General features: G+C 40.5%; 1 protein-coding gene across 3 annotated transcripts in view; it reads right to left on the reverse strand.

Moving 5' to 3' along the window:
- Positions 1–159: 159 nt before the first annotated feature.
- The window catches only part of plcd1a (phospholipase C, delta 1a), a 30,011-nt gene continuing 4,459 nt past the window's right edge, over positions 160–25,711 (reverse strand). Inside the window, exons 1-15 of one of the 3 annotated variants that reach the window (XM_064331041.1) lie at positions 24,871–25,156; positions 20,839–20,997; positions 14,199–14,427; positions 13,289–13,418; positions 12,699–12,927; positions 12,281–12,482; positions 11,803–11,947; positions 11,470–11,622; positions 7,690–7,851; positions 6,546–6,702; positions 5,786–5,902; positions 5,101–5,279; positions 4,032–4,167; positions 3,638–3,787; positions 160–2,247 (exon numbers count right to left, since the gene is read on the reverse strand). In XM_064331041.1, the coding sequence (XP_064187111.1) occupies positions 2,159–2,247; positions 3,638–3,787; positions 4,032–4,167; positions 5,101–5,279; positions 5,786–5,902; positions 6,546–6,702; positions 7,690–7,851; positions 11,470–11,622; positions 11,803–11,947; positions 12,281–12,482; positions 12,699–12,927; positions 13,289–13,418; positions 14,199–14,427; positions 20,839–20,997; positions 24,871–24,970 (2,337 nt within the window). In that variant the 5' untranslated portion in view covers positions 24,971–25,156 and the 3' untranslated portion in view covers positions 160–2,158. Of the gene's footprint in view, positions 2,248–3,637; positions 3,788–4,031; positions 4,168–5,100; positions 5,280–5,785; positions 5,903–6,545; positions 6,703–7,689; positions 7,852–11,469; positions 11,623–11,802; positions 11,948–12,280; positions 12,483–12,698; positions 12,928–13,288; positions 13,419–14,198; positions 14,428–20,838; positions 20,998–24,870; positions 25,157–25,711 lie in introns of those variants that run through there. The other 2 variants (XM_064331040.1, XM_064331042.1) reach the window with 2 other exon arrangements.

Consider the following 25,711-nt stretch of genomic DNA (forward strand, 5'->3'; position numbering starts at 1 on the left):
GGCAAGGCTGTCTGATCCCACTCCTGGGGAGCTACACTGTTGGCAGACTGCTATTCCAGTCAAACACTTACCCACCCAGTAATGCTGCTTTCTCCAGTAATACGGGCTCTCCATAACAGGTTCATATACATTCCCATAAACAAGCACATAATTTACTGGTTTACCTTTTGATTACCGTTTATTTTCTATTGTTATAACAAAAATGGAGTAAAAGTAAAAATAATGCTACCAGCTCACCAAACTGTAGAAATGATTATTTGTCATTTTAAAAAATGTACTTTTTACATGCTTTACTCTCACTGCGGACAGTGCATTAGGCTACCACATACAAATATAGAAAAAGCACAAGTGAATGATAGAGAAAAGCAACAAACAAAAGTGTTCAGATACAGGCTGTTGTACGACAAAATAAGGTACATGCTGTCTGCTGTTTGAAAGGAAGACCTCGTAAGTCTTTTCTTGATTGTGAAATGCTGCAGATTGATTAAATTCTGCAGACACCAAGATAATGTGCACTTTATACTGATTGGTGTGATGCACACTCCTCTCAAATCTCCACTCAACCTTAGTATGATAGCAACAGATGCACTGTGTACAAAGAGAAGGGCTAGATAATGCAGCTTTGGTCCAGAAATGTGCAGGTTTATACATAAAACCAAAATCTTTGAAACAAATTAGCTCGCTTACATACATTCTTCCACAGCTTAACCATGTCAAAGTATTTTAATCCAAATCAGTCCTCTAAAAGGTTTAAAAATAGCCATCACTCACGTACACAAAACACTGGATCTGTGGAACAGACATCTCCTGATATGAATCGTATTGCTTAAGAGTAGAATTTTACTGTTTTACCAGTTAGCCCAACATCAATGTAAGATATTCCTGATTTGTGTGTTGTAGACACAGGTGATAAAATAATCTCTTCGACTGAACAGCTTAGGTAAAGGCGTACAATGCAGGATTTTTTTTTAGCCTTGCTGAAGTCCTGTGTTTACAATCAAAGAAGTCTCCTCCATCTTCAACCCCACCCACTCACCCTGAATATTTGACTTCAGCCATTTTAATGTAGCTAGCTGGATAGCCAGAGGTAACGTTATTTACAGGTCCAACAGAAAACATACCAAATCCACGTCACTTTTCCCCTTGGCGAACTTCAGCTATGGCCACCAAGGAAAAACAATTCCAAGGTTAACTCTAGATCTTGAACAAGTCCTGTCGGCTTATACTTTTGCTTCGCTGCATCTCAACGTCTTCACCTGGAGCCACCATTACAGCAGCTAGCTAGGTAGAAACAAACACTCCGTCGAAATAAAATCACAAATAGCAGGCTCTATAGCCACACCCACCCCTCCCCACACAGAAAAGAATGCCATGCCCAGAAATATCCCAAAAAACATTTTAGAATAACAAATACAGACAAAGGTGCACAAATTCGATGAAGGTTCGTAAAGACAGAGATTGCCAGTGGAATCAGAGTCTTAGCATGGTTGTAATGTTTTCAAGGTAAAAATCCTGCATAGTATGCCTTTAAGTGCAAAAACTGATACATGGGTTCATCAGCAAACAAAAACATTTGAAAATACATGTCATTTCAATCTCAAAAGCGACTAAAAAAGCGAGATGTTTAGTGCTGGATAACAGAAGTAATATGCATTCAGAAATCCTTAAAAACACTGTCTGGAAGAAACAACATATAATACAACAGTTTTGCACAAAAGATCCTTGTAACTCACAAAGGAAAAAATATTATATATGTACATTTCCAGGAGTGTTCTGCATAGCAATGTTTCTTAATAGAGCATATCTTGAAAACCTGGAATGTGAAACATAAAAGAATATGATGGAAAATATTTCAATTTAAATAGATATTTAATTAAAATCTATCTTCGATTTGTAAATGTTCTATTTCACCCCACTTAAAAATGATCCAATGGAATTTCACTTTAAAAAGGAGAAAATACATTTTGAATGAAGCCTTACAAAAAGTAGCTGTTTTCATTTAGAGCACAAGAAAACAGGAGCAGTTATTGACAGATAATAGTGATGTACTGTAGGTGCTGGGTGTCTTTACGGGTAAAATGGTGTCCGATCACTGAAATCTTTATGCTTTGGCGTTCCGCTGTAGCAGGAGATCAGAGATTCAGGAACTCAGATCCTATTAGTCATCCAAAATCATGATATGTACAAACACTCCAGCTGAGGGGATGACATCGCCATTCTTTGTCAGGAGAGGAATGTGTCGGTATCCTGTGGAAACAGGAAGTCGTTAAAAATCGAGTTGAATTCATTTGAATATTGTCATAGTACTCTACCTACTAACCTCTGCGGTAAGAGTACTTCTGTTTGGTACCAGAAGTTCACTCTCTTGGTTGGAAGAGCCAGTTATATGATAAATTGTATTTGATGAACCAGTTTTTAATAAAATATTTTTTTACTTGACCTTTTACTTCCAATCAGGAATGCCTAGTCATATATGTAGGTCGATCCCAAAACTGAATATCTTCCATCAGTTCAGGATAGATCATATTAGCCTGTATGTTTTCTGAAGCAGCACATGCTCTTTATCACTCTACGAGTTGCATGGTGAAAACTGCATTCATTTTGTCTAGACAACATCTGCACACTTTATACACAGCATGTGGAGCAGGCATTATAAATGTTGTACTAGCTTTTGTTTTTGATAGACTGAGTCATTCCTGTTTGGTTGTATGAATTCTATCAGACACAAGACTTACCACGTATACTTTTATTTAATAACAGAAATATCAGTTTATTTAGATCAAATAATGAGATGCTAGTTGATTCATAGTTTTCCAGTTTTTGAATTCATAATTGCATTGGTGGATTCAGGATAAATACTTTTTTAAAATGCAATATATCTTGGCCATTTTGTGCCATTAAAATTCTGTATATTTTAAGAGAAACAAAGATGGCTGCTGCAGTGCCATCTCTGTCCAGTAGATGGGAGAAGAAAAAACAATTTGATTTTGAATTCAATTAAATTTCATATTACAATTTTCAATAGAAGTAGTACAGCCATGTCTGCTGCACTTTGGATAGAGGGTTAACTGTTATCATGATACAAAATTATTAGAATATAGGTTTCCAATCTAAAATCAGTGTTTTAAAAAACAAAGTGCATTGAAACCTCTCAAAGTCAGCACAGGATGAGCTAGGTAGCCACAAACCACCTCAAATTACTTTTGCTTTTGCTTCCCGGTACTGCTTGCTGTGTTGCACCTTCAAAGTGTTTTACTTTCGCTTATTTACCACCACTTCCTGATTAAACAAATTCCATTGAAGACTAAAGCATGCAAACATTTCAGAGTAAAATGAAGCAACAAAAATATTTTTTTCGACTGATCTCTGACACACTAAAACTGGTGAACTCACAAAACAATTATCATAGACCCAATATCATTTGAAGCAGAACCAAAATTTAATTTAATGCTTCTTTTAATGCTTCAGATAACGGCTAACTAAGCAATGTGTGCATTAAGAGGTTAGTTGGAGGTCGTGAAAAATGCCAAGAATGTAGTTGCATCCAGTACAAAAAGTGTAGAGTATTGGAATGTTGCCAGCTTGTTTTATAGTGAATCTGAGGAACTGTGAGAGAAGAAGGGTGACTCAAACTCACCGTTTTTTATACTTGTGAAGGGCAGGGTATACTGTCCAATTCGGTCATTGTGGGATGCGGCGTCATAGTCCTCCACTACAAAACGCACCAGGGCAAGTTTCGGCACACAGACACTGAACTTGAACTTCTCGTTCCACATGGGGTTGAAGCCTGCCGGTAGAGCCAGAACACTGGTTAGCAAAGGTCATGGCCAGCCTGTGGCCCATACTGCGATGGCACCGCTACCCTTAGCTATTTTATAAACAGTACTGCATCTTACAAGGCATCATTTCAGCTGCGCTGAGTCTTTGTACATCTCGTGGCATAAATGTGGTTTTCCTCGCGTGTTACCAGTTCACCTATTCACTTAGAATGGCTTGACTCAGAACAGAAAGCAGAGAGGAGAGCCTGTTACCGTTGTTCTGAATGTGGCGAGTTTCCTTAGTGGCCACATCTACAGGTACGCCATATATCTCCATCCTCACCAAGGGGTCCACAATAGATTTGGCTTTGTCCTTGTTGATTTTGGGAAGCTGCTGGCCTGAGATGACCTGGTGAGACACATCCAAAATACACTATATGACCAAATGTATCTGGACACCCATTGTTTTTCATGGGTTGGGCTAGGCCCCTTAGTTCCAGTGAAGGCAAATCTTAATGTTACGGCATACAATAACATTCTAGACGATTCTCTGCTTCCCCAACAGTTTGGGGAAGGGCTTTTGAGAAGAGCCCTGACCTCAACCCCATCCAACACCTCTGGGATCAATTGGAAAGCAAATTGCGAGCCAGGCTTATCACCCAATCAGTGCCCGACCTCACTAATGCACTTCTGGCTGAATGGAAGCAAATCCCTGCAGCAATGCTCCAACAGTATAGTATAAAGCCTTCCCAGAAGAGTGGAGGTTGATATAGCAGCAAAGGTTGGACCAACTCCATATTAATGCCCGTAATTTTGGATAAGATGTTAAATGTCAGGTGTCCACATACTTTTGGCTATATAGTGTAACTGACTGCACACCTACAGCCTCACAATAACATACATGCGGTCCAACATCCATGGTGAAGCAAAATGACCATTTAAACGACAGTGGTTGAAAGTGAAAGGTATATACCTGAATAGAAGGTTGAGTTTGTTTAAACTAGAAGATGATTGTGTCATCATTAAGCAGTTTGTTTGTGTCATGCAAGTCTGATACTGTTCAGCGCAGACATTGTGCTTGTGAAAAGTACAGTACGTAGCTGACAGCTGGTCTTATAATTTGATTATTAGTAACCACTACAATCATGCATTTTCATTATGAACCTAGAACCATGGGTGTGGTTACTTTATTAGATGTTAACAGTACATAAAACGGCCGATAGACTTGTTGCTACTATGCAGGTATGATAGGTTCCAGCAGCACTCAAATTTAAAGCAAATTTTGAAATTTGTTTTTGGTGGAGCCCTAGGGCAAACAGATGCTACACCGAGAGGGCCCTACCATCACGTGGAGTGTCTTGCGCTGGAACCACTCTCCTTCTCTGAGTGTGATGGGGTCAAACTTGGACGCTTTGTCACGCATGAACTTGGGTTTCAGGATGTACCCACTCCGACCGTTGGGCAGGAAGCGACCTTGGTTCAGGTCCATCTGCTTGCAGGGTGTCTGGAAGTTCAGTGCCACTGCAGACAGAGGAATATGAAGTCAATCCCAGCTGGCTGATCTTAGAAGCAGACTTGCAATTAGTGCCAAAAACAGACTAAATGAAGACTGTAATGTTCCTGATAAAAGATTGGGTGACATTGTGTACCAGTGGTTTTGGCTGCATATCCAAATTGAAAAATCACATCAAATGCATAACTAACAGAATGTTGAATGAATGCCATATTTAAGACTATAATTTCCTGTATCAAACAGTTGTCTATATGATAATGTTCCACATCCTAAAATACAGGATTACTTCATGACTGGAGCAAGATGGCTGACAATGTGGTTAAGAAACTGGCTTACAGGTTACAGGAGGTTATAGAATCAAATCCCAGATGAGGTGCCACTACTGTAGTACTCTCAATTAAGATACTTCACCTGATATTTAATCAGTGACTGTCTGTATAAATTGGTCATTTGTATCAGTTTGTGTATGCGTGTCTGCTCAATCAGTAAATAATGTAATAACTGGAACTAGTACCAATCTGACAGCCAGCATTCCACATGGGAATGGGGTTGTAGTTGGAGGAGTCTGTTCTGGAGCCTGCTGGGTAGATTCGGCTGAGCTTGTCCACGTTGTGCTGAATGTATCCTGTGGCTGCAGGGGAAAAGAGGATCGCACTTAAGCTTGATTGAACCTACTAATCAGCTGTACATCTGAAAGGACTGTAAAAGCAACTTCTGCAGACTGTGATGAAGGAAGCTCAGCAACAGAATAATGTCAGTACAAATACCGGCCTCCGCTTCCTACGTAGGGATAGACCTTCAGTTGACAATATTCAACTCTAGATAGATTCTGAATTGAAGAACCTACCGAGAGATGACCAGACAAGAGTCAGTCCATTAGCAAACATTTGCTTTATAGGATAACAAACATTGATATGGAGATGTAAGCATACAATTTTCCATTGTGTCCTTAATTAATTCTTCCAGTGGGAAGGAAGGAAAACAAGTTCTTCAAAGAAAAAAAACATTCTGGCAAGAAGCAATGGCACAGCTGTATTATATGTCCTTCAAGCCATCTCACTGCTATGATTACTCTGTTTCCACATCAGAACTGAGCAAATGCTGCTGTTTTTCATTTTCCTTGAGGCTTGGCTCTGTATTTCAATGCGAGCACCAAGACTAGGCAAGCCAGCTTTCATTAAGGATCTCACTGCTTACAGATCAGGAGATACTGGAGTACATACACAGCTTTCTTGACCTGCCCTGCAATGCACCTGTTGGGGCGCAGGCATTACCTGAGTTTTCAGCCAAATTCAATGCTTTGCTCTCCTTGAAGGAGGCCATCTCATAAAAGGCCTGGTTCTTTCTTGCGTGCTCAAAGCTGCTGAAGTGAACACTCTTGCAGTAAACGACAATGTCAGAAAGCTCTTTTGCCAGCTTCATTGTAGATTTCTGAAAGGAAACGGCGAAAAAAACAATTACTTGTGCTTCAATACAAAATTATATTCAAGAGAAGACCAAGTCTTTATCATGTTCTTTGCGGTTGGAGACAGAAGGCGTATCTGCTGATAATAAGAGACAGGTGCTGCAACACATGACAAAGGATACTGCTTTCTTGTCTTGTGAGGGTTCTTGTAGTCTTTTAAATTTCATATTTTATTGAAAATCAGATTGCTGGATATTGCCTTCTGTTAATCAAAGGATTTGTGCCTGTCTCCTTCTATTCAAATGCAGCTGAAGATAACTCTACGCTAAACTTTGTTTTCAAACCCTGACTGGCATGTCAGGACTTGGAGCACGGGAGTCCCTGATTATTTCACATTTGATACCATTTACAGACAGTAATGTGATCCAGTAAATCAACAGACAGAATCAGGTGGCTGAATCAGTGAACAGCAAAGTGTAAATTGCATGTCACGCTTTGCTCAGCTTGCTGTACATTTTCCAATTGATGATAAACTGACCAGCATATTTCTGCATTGTGCAACAAGCTACTTTTAAAGCATCAAAACCATTCATTTTAATAAAACTGAGTTGTGAAAATTACATGGATTCATGTTGTTAGCCAGCCTTTCACTCCACTGATAATTTTACTTTTTTTGTCAAATTTTCACCCATTTTTAAATTTTCTTGCAATTTGGATCTCCCAATTAAAGCACGTCAATGTTCTGAATTTGGGTTCAGAACTATTTTGACACTGCTCATCCACCAGTTACTGCAGAACACTGTAGGCATGGTCAGGATTTGTTACCACACACCACACTTGCCCCTTGCCAAACTGAACCAGTGTATCAGCAGTACAAGCTACCCAGCATACCCAATCTGTTTCACAACAATCTCAACTTGCTGTGAAGTGGCATTCTTGGCCAGAGATCGTGTCGAACTGTATTAAACTGGGCCTCCTGGTTATTCCACGGTGTTTGGCTAGGGCCATCTTACCTTGGGTTTGTGCTTCTCTCCGTTTGCTGGAGCCTGTTTCGAAGCTTCGGCAGCCTCATCTTCCTCAGATACACAGTCGTCCTCCACCACACTGTTGGGGTTGAAAAAAGCATCCAGCTTGTTCAGCCGTTTGCCCTTGATGAGAAACCGACCCTTCAGCTCCTGCGCAGACAAACCACAAACCCACACACACAAAGATTCAACGCTTTTGAGTCTCCACAGTTTATTCCTGTTCAGACAGCAATTGTGTATGAGTGTCCACACAAAGCGATTGTGTACAGGTGTTCACATAAAGCACTCTGGAGTCACAGAAATGAGAAAATACAAGTAAACAATATTTCAGGATGTCAAAATGTAACTGCAGTATACTAGTAGAAAAAAAAACATAAAAACCTGGCCGGTGAGGAAGAGTGACAAAGGGAAAACAAGAGGAAGAAAAACTGATCCTCATTTCAATGTCGACACGAATGAAATGGAAAACCAGTAGGAGTTAATATAAAATAAGAAATCCCCTGGCCAAGTTTCAAGGCATGGCCTTTTGAAATATGGTTGCAGACAGCAGATGGAGAATGCTGTTCTTCTACAGAAAAATGAAGGTTCTGTACAAAACCAGTAATGTTCATGGCAGGGCAGGCAGTCAATGTAACACCCGATACTTGAACATAAAGAAAATTATTCTGATTGTTTTGTGACTTGTAGTGCAAAGGAGAAAGCACAAAGAGGCCCTTGCCAAACCTCCTAGGCCAAAATCCTGTGGATCACACTGCAGTTGGAATCCTTGTACAGTCACATTTTCCACACAGTGAATATGGAAGCATGTGAGGGATATCATGGGCCCCAACAGTAAACAGATATACTTGGGTTTTACAATGCAATCCATTTGTAAATATTTTACTGGTTCCACGGACCTGGAACTCACACATGTATTTTGTCATTCTTTGTTTGAGGAATTACCAAGGGTTGTGTATATTATTCCCCCAGTTAGTAGCATAATGAAATAACATAGTAATGTAATGAAAGCATTCTGTTCAATGTCCTACAGAAAGTAAAGCTGACCATATATGTGAAAATATGATTGGTTGTTTCAGGTCAGCTTTTCAAAGCAGCAGTAAATCATATTTTTGCTATGGCAACAGGAAAAACTTGTCATGTGCTCTTGCCTGCCCTGCTAAACCAGAAGAAAACATTTCACAACTAATCTGCTTTCTATTCAAACTTGTTTCACATTAATCTGAGATGACACAAGTTGATTCCTGACTCAGGCATTTCTTCCTACTCGTGATATCATCAGATATTTTCAATATAGAGATCACCTGACTACCCTCTCACCTGCCCCCACCCCCACCAAACAAACATTTACACCAGACAAGTCATTAGCAGTCTCTCTCTACACTGAGAAAGGCAGCGCTCATTATTAATAGCGTGCAGTTAGCCAAGATTTCACTCAGCAGTCAAGAGAACACAAACCTCTGCATTTAGTAAATTAAAGGCAGCTGCATGCATTCCTAGCATGCCTCATGACCAAGCCCTGAAAGGCAGTGCCTGTTCAAATGAAAAAAATATATATTTTTGAATGCCTGCCCACCCAGAGAAAGAATAACAAATGCCCAAAAAAACAAAAAACCACCACATCCCTGCTTCAGCCTAACCAAATTTGATGAAGGCCTGTAATCTCTGACCTGTGTAAAAAAAAGTCTGACTACCTTCTTGTATCAATACAACAATCTCCACACCCTTTGCTACAAGGCCCACAGCATTCACTCTACGCTTCATGTTACTGAAGAATAATGAGTTGGTTAAAAGTATGCAGCCTCGGTAACATAAACATGGTGACAAAGGCTCGAATTTCTATTGGCAGAAACGATCTGCATTTGCTAAAAAAAAAAAAGAATTATTTCCTAGGGCTTGGTGGCACTTGAAGTAAACAGGAGCATTTCCTAGAAGTAGGAACAGTTACAAAGAGATAAGGTGTGGTGGTTTTTGGCAGAGGATGCGTCTTCTGAGAATTGCGAGATCATAATTATGCCAGGAATTACACAAATGATATGGCGGTTACCAGAGTTATTCACATGGCAGCCTAATGTGTAATGTGTTAACGACAGGACTGAAGCATAGGTACCTCGCATCAAATTTAAAACATTGGTCCTAGCATACCAGGCAGTCAAGGGATCAGCCCCAGCATATCTCCACAAGATCTTCAAACCCTACATGCCAGCCAAACCCCTCCGTTCCGTTACCTCAGGACGCCTGGCACCTCCCCCTCTTCGCACCTGCGCCTCCCGAACACGTCTCCTGTCTGTTCTGGCCCCACGATGGTGGAATGACCTCCCCGTGGAGGTCAGAACAGCTGAGACACTGACCCACTTCAAGCGACAACTGAAGACTCACCTCTTCAGGCTGCACCTCTCCCCATCCCTCCCTCCCTCCCTGTAATCTCTAAATTTAGCTTAGGGTTGTAACTAGGTAGCTGTTTCACAGGTGACTTAGTTAATGCACTCGTCTTTACTGCTTGTATTTTTGCATAGACTGCGTTGTTGCTGTTCTCGTTTGTGTTAGTGTCAATCAGTTTAACCTACAGGGTCCAAGTTGAACTATGCGGTTGTTCCCTGCACTTGGAACGGTACTTCTCTCTAGGGTTTACGACACACTTGTTCCTGGTTATGGTTATACACTTTATTGTACGTCGCTCTGGATAAGAGCGTCTGCCAAATGCCTGTAATTTATGTAATGTAATGTAAATGTACCTTGCGTTACTCCACTGAGCCTTTAAACTGGTGAGCTATATGTTGGAGGAATATACACAATATGACCAAATGTATCTGGACACCCCTTGGTCTAGGGCTGTTTTTCATGGTTTGGGCTAGGCCCATAAGGTCCAGTGAAGGCAAATCTTAATACAATGACATTCTAGACGAGGATGTGCTTCCAAGTTTGTGGTAACAGTTTTGGGAAGGCCTTTTCCTGTCTCAACATGACAATGCCCCCGGGCACACAATGAGGTCCATATAGAAATGGTTTTGTCGAGATCAATGTGGAAGAACTTGACTGGGCTATACAGAGCCCTGACTTCAGCGTCATCAAACACCTTTGGGATCAACCGGAAAGTCAACTCCGAGCCAGCCCTAATTGCCCAATCAGTACCCAATGTCAGTAATAAATCCCTGCAGCAATGCTCCATCATCTAGTACAAAGCCTTCCCAGAAGAGTGGAAGTTATTATAGCAACAAAAGGTATCATATTAATATTATTAATATAATTATTAATTATTAATTAATAATTATTAATATAAATTATATTAATGTCATATTAATAATATATTAATATAATATTAATGCCCATCATTTTGGATGAGACGTTGGGTGTCAGGTGTCCACATTCTTTTGGCTATGTGGCTGTAATTCAAAAGCATACTATGCAGCATTTCTTAGCCTGTGTTTACAATCAAAGAAGTCTCTCTGCCGCTGTCTTCAACCCCACTCATGCCAAGTAAGTTACCCCATCTAACGTAGCTACAGTAGTTGGATAGTTAGATGTAACAGTACCATGAAATGAGTGACTATGAGTGATAGTAAGAAGCCAGATTACAGCTTAACTAATTCCATTATGTTGAACGTAATAGTGGTTTTAAATTGGTAAATTTCATACCCTTGCGAAAGGGTATGAAATCCTGCACGGTTTGCCGTTAATGGTATGTATGGGATCCACATGACATGAGGGGAAGAGCTCCTCTGTCAGGCCATCTCTGTTAAAAGTAGCAAAAACCATGGCGTGCCTGCTCACCTCTGGAGAGGGAAAGTGTGTGGGCATGTGGTCCTCCAGGGGCTGATTGACCAGGGCACTACCCAGAATGGAAGTCAAGTGTTGGGCCATCAGCTTCTGCTGCTCCAGTTTGCAGTGGTTCTCCAAGGAGAGGATCACTGGGTACTCTGAAGTCTGGGTGTGATGGGGATGAATAAAACAAAAATAACATTGGTTAAGTGTTGAAAACCTGGTGCATATTTCAGCATGTTTCTTATATACATAGAATTTTCTTATTCACATAGATATATTGATCATTTTGAAGACTTTAATCAGGTTTAAGTGTGAAAGTTATGCTTTTTGTGCTTCAGACACCTTGAAGGCATATTCCTTGATGGCTTTGATGACATCTTTGAAGAGGATTTTGGAAGTGAGAGTGTAGCCGTGATATATAATCGGCTCGCCATTAGGTCCGTCCCAGCAATCCAGCTCCACACAACGACAGCTCTTCATCAGTGCCCTGACAGAATTACACACCGAGACAAATCCATGCAATCACAACTCTCACAGTCTTTCTCACATTTGTACAATTCACCAGTAAAGTGTTGACACACCCTGTTTTGTCCATTTTTTATGAGGAATGCAATTTGGCTAAGTGTACTGTAATGTTTCAGAATTGAGAGTAAGAGTATATTCTATGGGATAAGGTCCCAAGGATCCATTAATTTTCTTGGTCTGTAGACAGAGGTACAGAGGTCAAGCAGCCGACATGTAAAAGATGAGTGTAACCGGCTTCTGCATATAGGTTTATTAACCAGATCTAGGCCATCTGACCTAAAGCTGGATTACTTACCGGATGTAGGCCTCAATGCTGCTAGGCCCCTTGAGTTGATCCTCCATCAGGTAGGTGTTGTGGGAGGATGAGATGAAGTAATGGTTAAGGGGCTGGCTCATGTCCTGATACACTGGCCTGTGTTCATGGTTGAGGATCATGCCCTCAGGCTGGTGCAGGTACATCAGGAAACCGTCCTCGGACATCTGATTTTTCTGCTTGGCTGAAAAAGCCAGGTCGAGGACACATGCAAATCAGGCTGTTGCAATGAGGCATTTTGTATGCTCGAGCGCCATTCAAAAAAAAGGATATTTGAGTAGGTTGTAGAGTATAAAGAGTGCTCTCACCAAAAACATCAACACTGTATATCCCAAGTGAGTGCTGGAGTCTAAGTGTGTGACATAGTGTATGTGGGACATGGTTTTTTGGGCTCCCTTACCCGAGTCATCAAGTTCATACTTCTGGATTAACTGGACTGCATGATCCAGTGAGACGGACTCCCGTTGCTCTTTCTGAAGGAAGTTCAACAGGTCCTCTGCGCTCATTTTGCCATTTGTCCGAGCATACTTGGTGTAGATGACACTGACCTCTTCTCGGTGGGTTAGCAAATTGTAGAACTCCTTGATTTCCTGTCCTTCCAACGTGTCTGATTGAGATGTGTCACATTTCTACATAACAGGAAACAATTAATTTGTGACTAAAGGCTGAGATTATATGATGGAATAGTATGAATAGTATGAATAAGAGATGGCACTATCATGTGTTGTTATTCACCAACTTATATCTGCTTTAATCTCATTAAAAACATTACAATTTGTCAGTGAATTACTTATAACGCATTATATATAAAATGATATGTTATAACACACAATATCCTTAGGTTAATGCCATTCAATGTTGTGTTTCATAAGAATATACCAAAGTGATTCTAATACATGCTCTGTTTTACCATTTAGTAGTCCTAGGAGAATTGAATGTATCCCTTCAACGGAGTAACTCCTGATTCACATAAATGTGCAAATTTCACACCTTAAAAAGCTCTTCTGCATAGGTGTCATCCACTTCAACATTGATCTGCCGCAGGAAGTGCTTCAGTTCCTTCAGGTTCATTTTGTTGTCTTCATTCTTGTCTGCTTTACGCATGCAGTTGAAGATCCAGCTAAAATACTGAGTTAAGGATTGCACTGCAATTGCACATCCTTCACTTCAATTACTCTTAGTCCAGTTGACCATTCTGGCAATTATAGATTATGGCGATGTCATTTACAAATAAGCATCAAAGGGTGCACTTGAGTGTCTTGATGTGCCATCTCTCTGCCATCAGTTTTGCTACCAGTGCCCCTTGAAGAACACCCCAAAGCCAACTTTAAGAATCTGTTACCCGGTCATCCTTTCACACACACTGCAAAGTCCACTGGTTCACATTTATATATTAAGACTCTTGCTTGGACTAACCCCTTCAAAACTGTAACTCTTTAACAGTGTTGTGTTGGCAGGATTTACATCTCAGTCTAACCAATCCAGAGTGAACACGTCATGTGTGAACAGACTCAACACAGAATATAGGACACCTATGTGTGAATGGGGAAAACCACTACCTAACCTAGATAATTGAATCCAGCAATGCTGCAAATTCCACGTGTGAAAGGGACTATAGACTTCACCTGATGGAGTACAGCAGTGACTCCCAAATGTATTTTTTCGAGTGGACCACACAGAAACTACGATATGCCTTTGATGGCCCACATAATAACTGCAATATTTATAAATATAACTGTAATTTCAGAGATTTATTCTTTCCACAGCAAGATTCTTTCTGTTCCTGTTCATTTCCACCAGCTCTGACATGGTCTGGGATTCAATCAACATTTGGCCTTAGCTAACAATTAGACCACTTTCCAGCTCCTCCCGACACACACACTTTGTGTTGAGAGGATACTGCTCCATCTTCTGATGGCGGTTGAGGTTGTCCATGTTGCTGATGACCTTCTCCAGGCTGGTAACCCATCGCTTTGCTTCCTCAGCTGAGTTGGCCTGGAGGTCCAGGTTCTTGCGACTATCTTTGAAGATGATGGAGAAGCACTGGTTCTCCACCTTGGCCTCCGTGTATTTCTGCAGGGCCTCCGATTGCCGGCCTCGCCTCACGGACTCAATGTCGTCGATCGAGACTGGGAGAAGCAAAGGAATGCAGTCTGTCACCACACTGACCATATGGCCCCTCGCTATAATGGCGCCACCTCAAATTGGCAAGACAGAGACGACTCCCCATTTATCAACAGGAAGAGTCTGCTGCTATCTGCCTGCAAACTTTCAAACACAGAACCCTGCTTTTTCCCACAGAGCCCAATTACAGATGCAAAACAGTGAATCCAACAAAGACCACATTCCTGGAACAACACTTTCAGCTGCTAATCAAAAAAAGAGCTTTGTTTTTTTGTCTGAAATGAGTCTAAAAGTTTGAACAGTTTGATAGGGTCTTGCATGAATCAAGTGCAAGTCTGCTATTTATAATGACATAGGACTGATACAAAGGCTCATTTGAGAGCACTACAGAGGAACTGCGAGACAAAGGGAGTATAAAAGTACAAAGCGTGGGAAAACAAATTAGAAGCAAAATGAGGTTCAATGTACACTGACATGCTGTCCCCAGAAGGCAGAACTGTAGCACCCCCAGGTTGTGTTCTTACTGTAGTTTATAGTGCACGATGGAGTGCCTATTCCAGGCCTCCAAACCGAAAAATAGCACTACATCCGGCACTAAAACCGCACTGTAATGACAAGACATAATCTCTGAGCTCACTGAACCTGCCTTTCTTTTGTTATTCTGTCCAGTCAGCAGCTTGTCTGTCTGTTTCTGACCAACATAATAAAAAGTCATTTTTTCATATGGAAACAAGATTTGGTGAGCATAACGTCAGAGATATACAAGTCGAACGACAGTGCCAGGTCTCCTGAACACATGCATATGTGTGTCACACAAGGAAATTCCAGTTTAGGGGATTTGGGATAAGGTATTTCCCCTTTTTTATTCTGTGCAAGCTCATAGTTACTGAAAAACTTTTTTGGAAATAAAATACCTTTATCTGCTGTATTAGGTGTAAAATGAAATGCAAAACCCATAAAGAGGTTTCCCTAGCCTGAGCAGTGACAGTGCAGTTAACGCTGAGAAGATAACTGCAACTGAATAGGTATAAAACTGGAATAAAAAATTCAGAAATTTTGAGAACTTCTCCACTACTCTGCTCCTCATGCAGTTGCTATTTTGATCCATGATGTTTAGGCCCAAGCTGTACATTTGTATCAATCAAAATTACAATGACAAAATACATAAATTGTGTTCCTGCATCTGCTGTGTTTTGCATTACCAACCTTGTGTATTATAATGTAAAATGCATAAAGGTAAACTACGTTACAAAAGTGGACTGTATAATTTTGCACTAATCTGATCATGCATCATTTTTTATATTTCTAAATATTTTTGTGAAAGATGTTCTATTATTAATCGGTCAGTTGCTTTCATCTCATTTATAATGCAAGGATACAGTGTAAAGGTCTTACTCTTTTAAATCTCGCATGGGAAGTGGTCTCTCACATTGGGGACACAGCTATTGTTCATGGCATAATTTGAGGAAGTGCGTGCAGTGCTTTGAATGATGTAACCCTTGTCAACTCCCGCGTGACCAGAGGTCAAAGATCTTTCCTTGCCTGTTAGCAATCAACAGCAATGGTCTTGATCTGAAACCAAATACCCTGGAGCCAGACCTCTTTTTTCATGCGCTGCTACTGGAATTCAAATATCATTTAACCTGTTGGTCCTACCTAGAAACTACTGACAAACTGCTTATTGGTGTGAATATATATATATATATATATATATATATGTGTGTGTGTGTGTGTGTGTGTGTTCTTCAAGAAAATCTTTGTCCAAATAGTCCTTATGTTAAAAGTTCACTGAAAAATGTATGTGGTATGTGGTATTTGTGGTACCAACACTAAGAGCAATTCAGGTCATATCCTGCTTGACAAGTTGATGCTTCTAAAATTTATACAAAAATGACTTGGGTTGTTAATACTTGTTTAATAAGGAAATTATATTCACACTAGTATTCATGCTCTTAGCTATGTGACATTAACAACACATTTTTCATTTAAAAATCAAGCTCCAGCGCATGGGTGGGTATCTTTCCTCTGTCAATCGAGCAACTTGGCACCTCAATGTAATGCCCCCATCTTTTCATTTTATCTTGAAAGAAAATGCTTACAGCCATTTCCATGCTTCAGGCTGGCAATAGCTTGATCCAATGCAAAGTCAATGCCTATAGATGTGCTAGATAGGAATTGCATTACAATGCCAACTTACAAGACAGAATTTTAAATAGGTATGGTTTACAAATTATGAAAATGATTTAAGTTACATTTAGTTAGATTACAGCCGCAATTTAAATGGATTGAACTAAGTGTGGGGAATTCTGCCATTAATCATTTTTACATTCAAGACAGAACCACATTAGCTTGATTGCTATATTGGCATACAGCAACACAATTCATCCAATGTGGCATGTTGTGAATTTAAATGTGAGCTACGCAGCCTCCAGCAGCAGTGCGTTAGCCAGCAGTCACATTACCATGTACCCTCCCCATGCAAACTAAGCAGGTTAATGGAGGATGGGAGACCTCCTGGGAACACTAAGTTGCTGCTGCAAGAGATGCAGGTGGGCCAGCAGGGGCACGCTTCCCTCTGGATCAAACAGGAACCCGGAGCCCTGTGCAGCAGACGGTGCAGACGTGCTGAGACATGCAACCGACATCCTCACTCACCGTGCTTAATAAAGCACCGATGGTAAGGATAACCCTGGCCAACCCTGTTCAAATCTGAAGTGGGAATTTGAAGTCCTGTTCAAATTCCCACTAAAACGGGGTTTTCTACATGTAGTCACCTACTCTTCAATTACCAAACATCCAACTGGCTTAATAGTCCCTAGCATATGAAGATACGATGTTAATCATTACACTAAATTTGTACTGAAATGAACCAGGCATACAAACAATGAATGTTCTGTAAGACGAATCAGAACAGGCAAGTGTCAGAAGGCCAAATGGACTGGAGGTGGACAAAAAACAAGGCTTGACTAAGAGAAAGACAAGCAGCTGCTTTTTTTTACAATTACTCTGCTGGGAGAGAAGACAGTAAACACACAGAAGCTTAAAAAGCTTTTAAAATGGAAAGCAGCCAACCTTTCAATGAGTCATTAGAAAACTCTTATTGTTCGATATGAGACCAGCCTTTTTTTAAATACCAGTGATCCCTAGAAGCACGACATTGTACTGGCCACATGTCCCCGCCCTCCCATTAACCTCCCTTACAGTCTACACCTAGCCATTCAGGGCGGGGTACAAAGAGAGCTGATATTGTTTTAATAAAAACTAAAAGAAATGCACAGCATGGCTCAAAAAGAGAAATATAACCCCAGCCTTTCGATTTCAAGAGTTCGCTTGGATGTTTCAAGAGTAAAAATCTTAAAATGTATTTTCCAAATGCAAGCAATACTGGTAATGCCCTGCTTGACAAGTGAACACTCCTAACGTTTTGTCAAGTCTGACTTCCTGATGACATAGGCAAAAAATAACAAGTTCCTGGATTACATGGAAAAAAACAGGTATATAAACTGGTATATCAACTTCAGAATCAGTCATCTACACATGACAGCAGTGTACTGTCTAAGAACTTTCAACTGAAATTGCAATGCATTGCTATGCCAATACAATCTTCCCAGCTTTTTCCTACTTTATCTTGGAAAAGAAAGTGTAACCACTTTGCCTAAACTACACAGTTTATGCAAACAGAAAGGAGAGTTTGAACACAGGCAGATTTTACTCGAATATCTTCACAGATCTTAAGTAGTTCAATGAAAAACACCAGCATGGGGTTAATGTCTTGCACAACCCTGAATTTACAAGACATTTTCAAGTAAAACGTAATGGCATTGACACATGTGAATAGTTTAACTTTATGGCTTTGTGAAAGCCACATAAACTATTTCAACTTTGTACACTGTTTAACCTCACATGACCCGCATATCATCTGACAGCCATTCATCTTAGACAGCAAATGAGGGCCCAGGCACATCTGTCAAATCAAATCAAATCAATTTATTTTTGTATAGCTCTTCTGCTGCAAAGATGCTTTACAGATAGCAGAAAGAAAATTTGGAAACCAGAAACCATTTGGAAACCAGAAACCATTTTTGTATAGCTCTTTTGTTACAGAGAACTGCTGCAAAGATGCTTTACAGAAAGCAGAAAGAAAATTTGGAAACCAGAAACCAGGCCTGAACCCCCAAAAAGCAAGTGAGATAAAAGCTCCCCAGTGTGGGGAACACCCCTCAAACGGTGGTGACAAAAAAAACTCCCCAAAGGGAAGAAATCTCAGGAGGAACCCAGCTACAGAGAGAGAGCCCAACCTCTGCTAGTTGGTATTGTATACAGTACATGCAGACTCCAGTACTCTATCCTGCCTTGATTTCCTGTTCCTGGTGAAGGGTGGTGTGGGTGACAGGGAGGGTGAAGAACAGCATTTGCACTGTGCAAACATAAATCAGAGCCCAGAACAAATTATCAAGCTGGGAGTGGAAGATATCAGTGTTATCACTGCTTACAGTGGCAGCTGTCTGACCACAAAAAAACCTGCCTCTTTTTCTCCCATACAACTGAACGCAATTCATCCAATTAATTGTTAGCATTTGTGTGGACAGCTGTAAAGGTCACACCATAACAGATGCACGACCAAATTTCAAATTGGGAAAAATACCATGTTTGAGAATGTTCTACTCCAATTAAAAATGAGTAAAATAGTGCTTCATTCTGAGTAAATATTCCAATTGAATATGCAAGTCTGGAGTGTTGTTTGCAAGAATTCTCTTAGCCTCTCTCAAAAATAAGTAAATAAGTAAACAAATAAACTTGCTGATACATTTACCTTACAGCCACAAATCATTTAATCACAGATGTCCTTAGCCTCCCTCAAAATAAAAATAAAAAACTTCACAGATATATCTTAAAAGCTCAGAGGCTAAAAAAAATGAAAATAGAGGCTACCCTGTCTAATCCCATCTATGATCATGGTAAACAATTTCCCAATCCCAGCTATCTGGCACGGGTCCTCCCCCTCCACCCACGCCAACCCTCCAACCCCACCCCACCCCCTCTGTCATCTGCATCCCAGACGCCAGCCGGCCTCAGGACCACGAACTCGGCTTTTGTGTGTTTGTAAAGGAACAGAGGGGTTATCGAAGGGCTCCCTATGGTTTCCATAGACGCCACAGTTCAGTGGTGCCAGATGTGGCTGGGCACGCAGATAACAGATGGGGGGGGGGCTGATAAATGGGGGAGTGTCGCTCTGGAACGGCCTCGGGAAACGCTGGAGAGGAAGCCGTGAATGGGCGGGGGGCCTGGGACAGAGCGGCTCTGTCCTATGTGAGAAAACCCGTCTAACCTTTCCTTTTTACCCACTTTTTGACCGTGCTATCTGCATGATATTTTCTGTTTCCACTCCACCCCAAATACAAGCAGGCTCCAGAGAGTTGAAACTGAGGCAGGGAACTGTGTCAGAAGCTCCTTCAAAAGGGAGCTCTGTATTTTTCCAGCATGGTGGGGCAGCAAGGAGAGAGGGCATAATTGTGGATCTGACCCAGCAGGGAAAAGCTGCAGAAGACCTATGAGTCTGGAACTAAATAGTGAGGAGTGGTAGGGGTGATCTGTATTTTTGTTTATGTGCATGTAGGAGCCTATTCTGGGTACTCTCTCCATCTAGTTCAGTAATTTGTGATACCAAAAGTCCATAATACTGCACACGGATGTCATATTGACCAGAAGCCTACATTCATAATCATCTGAAACTTGTCTTCAATAAACATTAATATTAATTTCCATCATTCATATCCTGTGGACAGGAGTTAAGTTGTGTAGCTCTTCCTGGCATCAATGATGTGCATCACCAAATAGATACTTCCGTTCACAGGAATATGATTATGACTGAGAGCAAGAATGGCATTTTTACTTGTTTTATGAGGTACTGACCTGTCAGGTCTCAGGACATCTCTGTGCTTTCACATTAAATGCAAAATAAAAACCGGAATTAATTGGCCATCTAAAGTTATATTATGGCGGGTAGCATTATACTTATCATTCTGCTTGACTGTTACCAGCTATTCAGTCACAGGCAGTCTACAATTTGACAATGTTTTATGCCACACAGTGCTTCAGACTTTTAAATAAGAAGAATTCACACACACCATTTCAGCGTACTTTTAATTACAGTACTTAATTGTGGGCGTTTAGGTAGCCGAGGAACAGCATGCTGCAACCTGTCTTAAATGACTAGCTGTTCCTTCTTCGATTATGCCTTTGGTGGTAACCTTATCTTTTGTATTTTGTAAATTAAAGGCTATTTCCTAGTTTCACATAAGTCACTGATACGGATTTGCTACTGCAGTTCAGATTATGCATACTGCCCAAGGCCAAAGGTAACCGCTCAGAAGGCTGGTCATTATAAGCAACACTGGGCAAGCGGGTGGACTCACAGGTCTTGTTGGACTTCAGGGCCTTGTGCGACTCGTGCCACATCGTTTTGCAGTCCTCCAGTAGCCTGAAGAAACGACTCTTCTGCCAGGAGTCGGAGCGCACCTTCCTGAGCGGACCCCCTCTCAACAGGAACTGGAGATCTGCATCCCCCTCCAAACCTGGGAAAGCACCAACAGAAGTTAGGCGTACACTGCTGCCACTGGCGCTTACTCAGAACCATATTCTATGTTTTCTTTGCCTTTTTATTTACAAACAAATACAACTGCTACATTTTAAATGCAAACAGATTTTTAACAGGAAAGCACAATTTTTAACAATGAATGTGGGGATTGCTGAATTTAAACAAGACCAGCTTAAAACCTAGTATATGGCTGGACCTAACACACGTGACTGACCGACCAATGGTGTAACTTCATAACTCAGCCGACCAATGGTGTAACTTCATCACTCAGTCACTCAGTCACCAACATTTGCGTTTGTAGGGCTGGCCCCGCTGTTGCGGTCCAGCCAAAAAAAGAAGCTGGCCACAGTCACTTATATATGGACAGGGAGTGAAAAATGCAAGCTCTGTAAGTCACTGTAAGTCTGTGAGTCTCTGGATAAGTGTGTCTGCTGAACACTCACACAGAATAATGCATGTAAAGAAAATGAATTAACTGAGTAACAAAGATAATGAAAATGTATGGATGAATTCAGGCCTAAACTATAACTCTAAAATTATTTAGGAAAAATTATCACAGTGCACAGAACGTCCCTCAACAGTATTATTTAAACCACAAATTGCATAACCAATTTATATTCTGTAGTCTCCACCCAAGTGTGTTGCATTTTCCAATCTCTCACAGAACTTTCAACTCCATGTATGCAATGTCATCATAACATGTGTTACCCAGTAAAGGAAATATCCACTGACCCGGAAGCCAGCAGCCCATAAGGAGGAAAAGCTTGAGTGGCCTCTACAATGGAGAGACAAGAGTTCTCCAGATTCCGAAAACTTGCATGTGCCGAAATGTGCTTTGGAAGATGCGTAACCGGAGTGAGAGCACTATAGTTTACAAACCACTGGGACCCACTTCAGAAAAACGTGTCTTATTTCAAAGAGGATTCTGGCCTTGCATGCTCGCATGTATGCTGAAAAATGTTTCTAGGGCAGTTGAGTTCTAAAGCACAAAGACGGGAAGAAACAGGGGCTCCAAACACTTTCATTCAGGGCACCCCCGTGAGAGAGTGACAACCAGCCTAGTTGTTACATGTCCTTCTATTGTGGGGGACAGACACAGAAACCTTTTTGTTTTACGCAGCTTGTAAGACTTAGCCTAATGGATCTGGATATCCTATAAATTCCATAACAGGTTGTGTGCATTTTGACCTTGTGATGAAATGTAAATTAAAACATGACAATTGCATGTCTGCACAATGCTAATCAAATTCTCATTCTAAATAGTTTTGGCTTGGAAAGTCCCCGCATTTTCATATTTCTATGTTTTGTTAATCTATATCTATATCCGCCATTCCTGTGTCTACTTCTATTACACAGTTGACCTGTACTGGGTGGTTAACCACAAGATATTTGCCTGCTTTTTCATACTTTTTGGTACAGAGCAGCCACTGTAATTTGGTCTATGCCAATTATGTTATCAGTTATCCTCTTAATGTGTATGGCTGCTGCATTCAATTCCAAGGGATTTGCCAAGTTTTATAACCCTGTAGCAATTTAGCATTATCAAAAAAACGTGGAATTTTGGGAAAGATCTGAGGAAATATGAACGTGTTGGGACCAGCCTCAAAGCTGACTCCTGTAATGTGCCTGCTCTTATTGAATAACCTATAATGCTGAGGGAGAAAGCCCCTTTGAGCCATTCACAGCAGCTGAGAGGCTAATTATCGTTCTATCAGTTTACAATGCAAGACTGAGTGAGCACATCCTAATCAATGAACAATTAATCCACGTCCTCAAGCCAGTTAATGGCCATGAAAATAACCACAGACATTTGAATTTCTCAGAGAGAGACCGAGTTAAAAAGGGAAAGGCTCCTCTTTCATTAAAACGGTATTAGGCTACTCTTTGTCAAGCAATGGGGGGCTTGTTACCAACTTAAAAACACACATACAAGAGAACCTTCTCGAGTTTAAAAAATATTTTTCAGGTTTAGTTTATGTTTTTGATTGGAGATTGGAGTCAGTTAATGCTTGCAATGAAGGATACTTAAAACATTTAGACAGGTTTTTGAATGGCAGGTATAAGGCATTTGGGGGTCTGTGGTCTAAAGCAAGAAAAAATATTTTGAGTAATGCCAAAGCCTGCAAAGCAATGTCAACCTGAGAAAGTAAACTATCCCTTTAAGAAGGGGTACTGTGAACAAGGCACCTTTTAAAATGCTTCAGGCCTGAATGATTGATCTGCCCTACTGTATGCAAATATAAACCTAGAGGGCATATTACATTTTTATATTCAAAATGCATATTTTTCCATCTGGTCTGACTACTTTTGCTATGTTCCATTCCCTTTGCTGTGTTATGTATGTGCTGTCCCCAGAGCTCTTACCTGGTGTGACCTCACAGTGGGTAAAATTCCCAGAAATGAGTAACCAAAACACAGATGGGTGAACTTTCTTCAAAACCACCTATAATCACATGAAGCATTATGATACATACAGCTGTATGTGCCAAGTCAAAAATGTACTTACAATTTTCTACAGAAGTTTACAATGTCTTCACAGAGTCTGAGTTCCTAAAAATCCACATGCCATTTATTGTGTATTTAAATTGATTCCTGAATAGCACTGTTAGAGGAAATGGGCTAGTGCGGAGACATGTGAGCGTCACAATTCAGGTAAACTGTACAACCCCCAACAATGAGAATATAAGCATCCTCCCTACACACAAAATTGTGCCACGACCCAAAAAAAAATCTGTCTGAAATAGTGGCCCAACAAGGATGTGCTATGTAGAGTGTTTTGATACAGTCCTGCTTGCTTTGCCAGAGGAAGGGTAATCCATTTTTTATTACTCAGATGGGAGCCAAATATATCTCACACTGAAATCTCTAAAGACCTTAAAATTAAGCATTTAATTTTGGTTGGGTGCTAAAGAGAAAGTCTTCTAGATTTCAACTGTTAACGCAAAAGTAGAATCAAACATCAAAAGTTATAATTTTCTCAAATCATATGTCAGATGATATTCTGTTGCATATCCTCCAAGAAACTACTACAAGTAAAACACAAGGTTCACTTTCACCCTCTACATTTTTCTCTATTTACCTCCCCCAAAATAAGGCTGGCGGTACCGACAAATTTTGTAAGTTATCACCACCTCCAGGGCCAGTTTTATAAAATACAGTATTGTTTTCCCTTCAATATTGCAGGGCTCCTAAATTGGCTACCCAGATAAAACCCATGAGCGGTGAAATGTCACGCAACATTATATGCGCGTGTCTTGTCTTGTTTATGTTCACCATGCCAGCTAAAACAGATCTCAAGAGTATGAAGAAAATAACATGCCAATAGTTATGTAGCCTATGTATACGTAATATGGATGGTATGTGTGCATGGGCAAAAATAACCTTCAAAGTTTTAAGTTTAGAAGCTCAAAAACAACAGCAAGTCGTGAATTAACGCCAACCCTTTGGCTAACCACACAGTCATTCCTTAAATTTCAATGTAGCCTATGTCTACTGTAACATACACTGGAAGACAATAATCTTCATGTGTTTATATAATAATGCCATACTGAAAAATAAAGGCACAAGAACGTATGCTATCCGATAGCTCTGGTAAACGCGGACTCTGCGACTTATCCAACTAGCTTACAGAAAAAATGAACCATTCATTATAGACTACAGTTATTCGCAGTGCGTGGAAGCCCGTGCTGCCGTGAGTAGACAGCCTCAATGCTGCCGAACTACGGAATGTTCCTGATAGTGGATGAAAAATTATTTAATAAAAAACGTAAAAACACAAGTCCTCGACAACAAAACTGGAAACAAATATCGAAGTTACAGGCAGCAAAACTATGCAAGAATGAAAACTTACAATACCTATCAACTTCCCATTTTCCAGTGCGACTCTCTTTATCTCCGCTTGAAAAACCGATTCCTCCGAGTTTGTCCTTTTGGAACATTTCCGTAAACATGACATCGCGAACTAATTTCAACAACAGCACTTAAAAAAGAGTAAGGCGTCTTTAACTTTGTTTTAAAAATAAACAAAGGTAGCTGAAATCCATTGCGTTTTCAAATCCCGTCTGTAGGCTACTTTGGGCGTGTGCAACCCTAATGTAAATAGCCCCGCTAAAAAAAATCACCGCTACCTAACTGCGCTGAACGCTCTTATTCCGGTTTTGTCACTCCTAGTTAAAATTGGCTAAAATGAACGGGAGTTTTTTTGTTGTTCTAAATTCCTTAGGTTTATAATTTTTAGGAATGCTTGGCGCAATAGTTGCCCACATGGCAGCTGATGCAGGCTGTAGGCTAATGCTTTTAGGGCAATTTAAAGACCACTTGAACAAGAAAGATTTAAAAGTTTAACGGTTTACATTAGGCCTTATACTTAATTATTTTAAGCTGGGCGGATATGGCCAGTGGATACTTGCAGTGTTGTTGTTGTTGTTGTTACCTACTGTAACAAGAGCTGTTTTGTAAATTGACTAGAAAGTGACAGTAAAACCAAGAACTAACGTTCAGCCTTATTGAGATGATCTTTTCCCATAAGTCTACTTTTAGCATGTTATAAATAGCAATCGTCAATTATTCCTAGCCTACACAAACAGTTAGCTGATTTCTTAAGCAACTGTATTGTTTAGGGGTAGCCTCTTCGTCTTGGGACTCTATAGGTAGGTTAGGTAGTCTGTAGACAACCAATATTTGCTATGAAA

This window comes from Anguilla rostrata, chromosome 4 (assembly GCF_018555375.3).
Source record: "Anguilla rostrata isolate EN2019 chromosome 4, ASM1855537v3, whole genome shotgun sequence".
Lineage (NCBI taxonomy): Eukaryota > Metazoa > Chordata > Actinopteri > Anguilliformes > Anguillidae > Anguilla > Anguilla rostrata.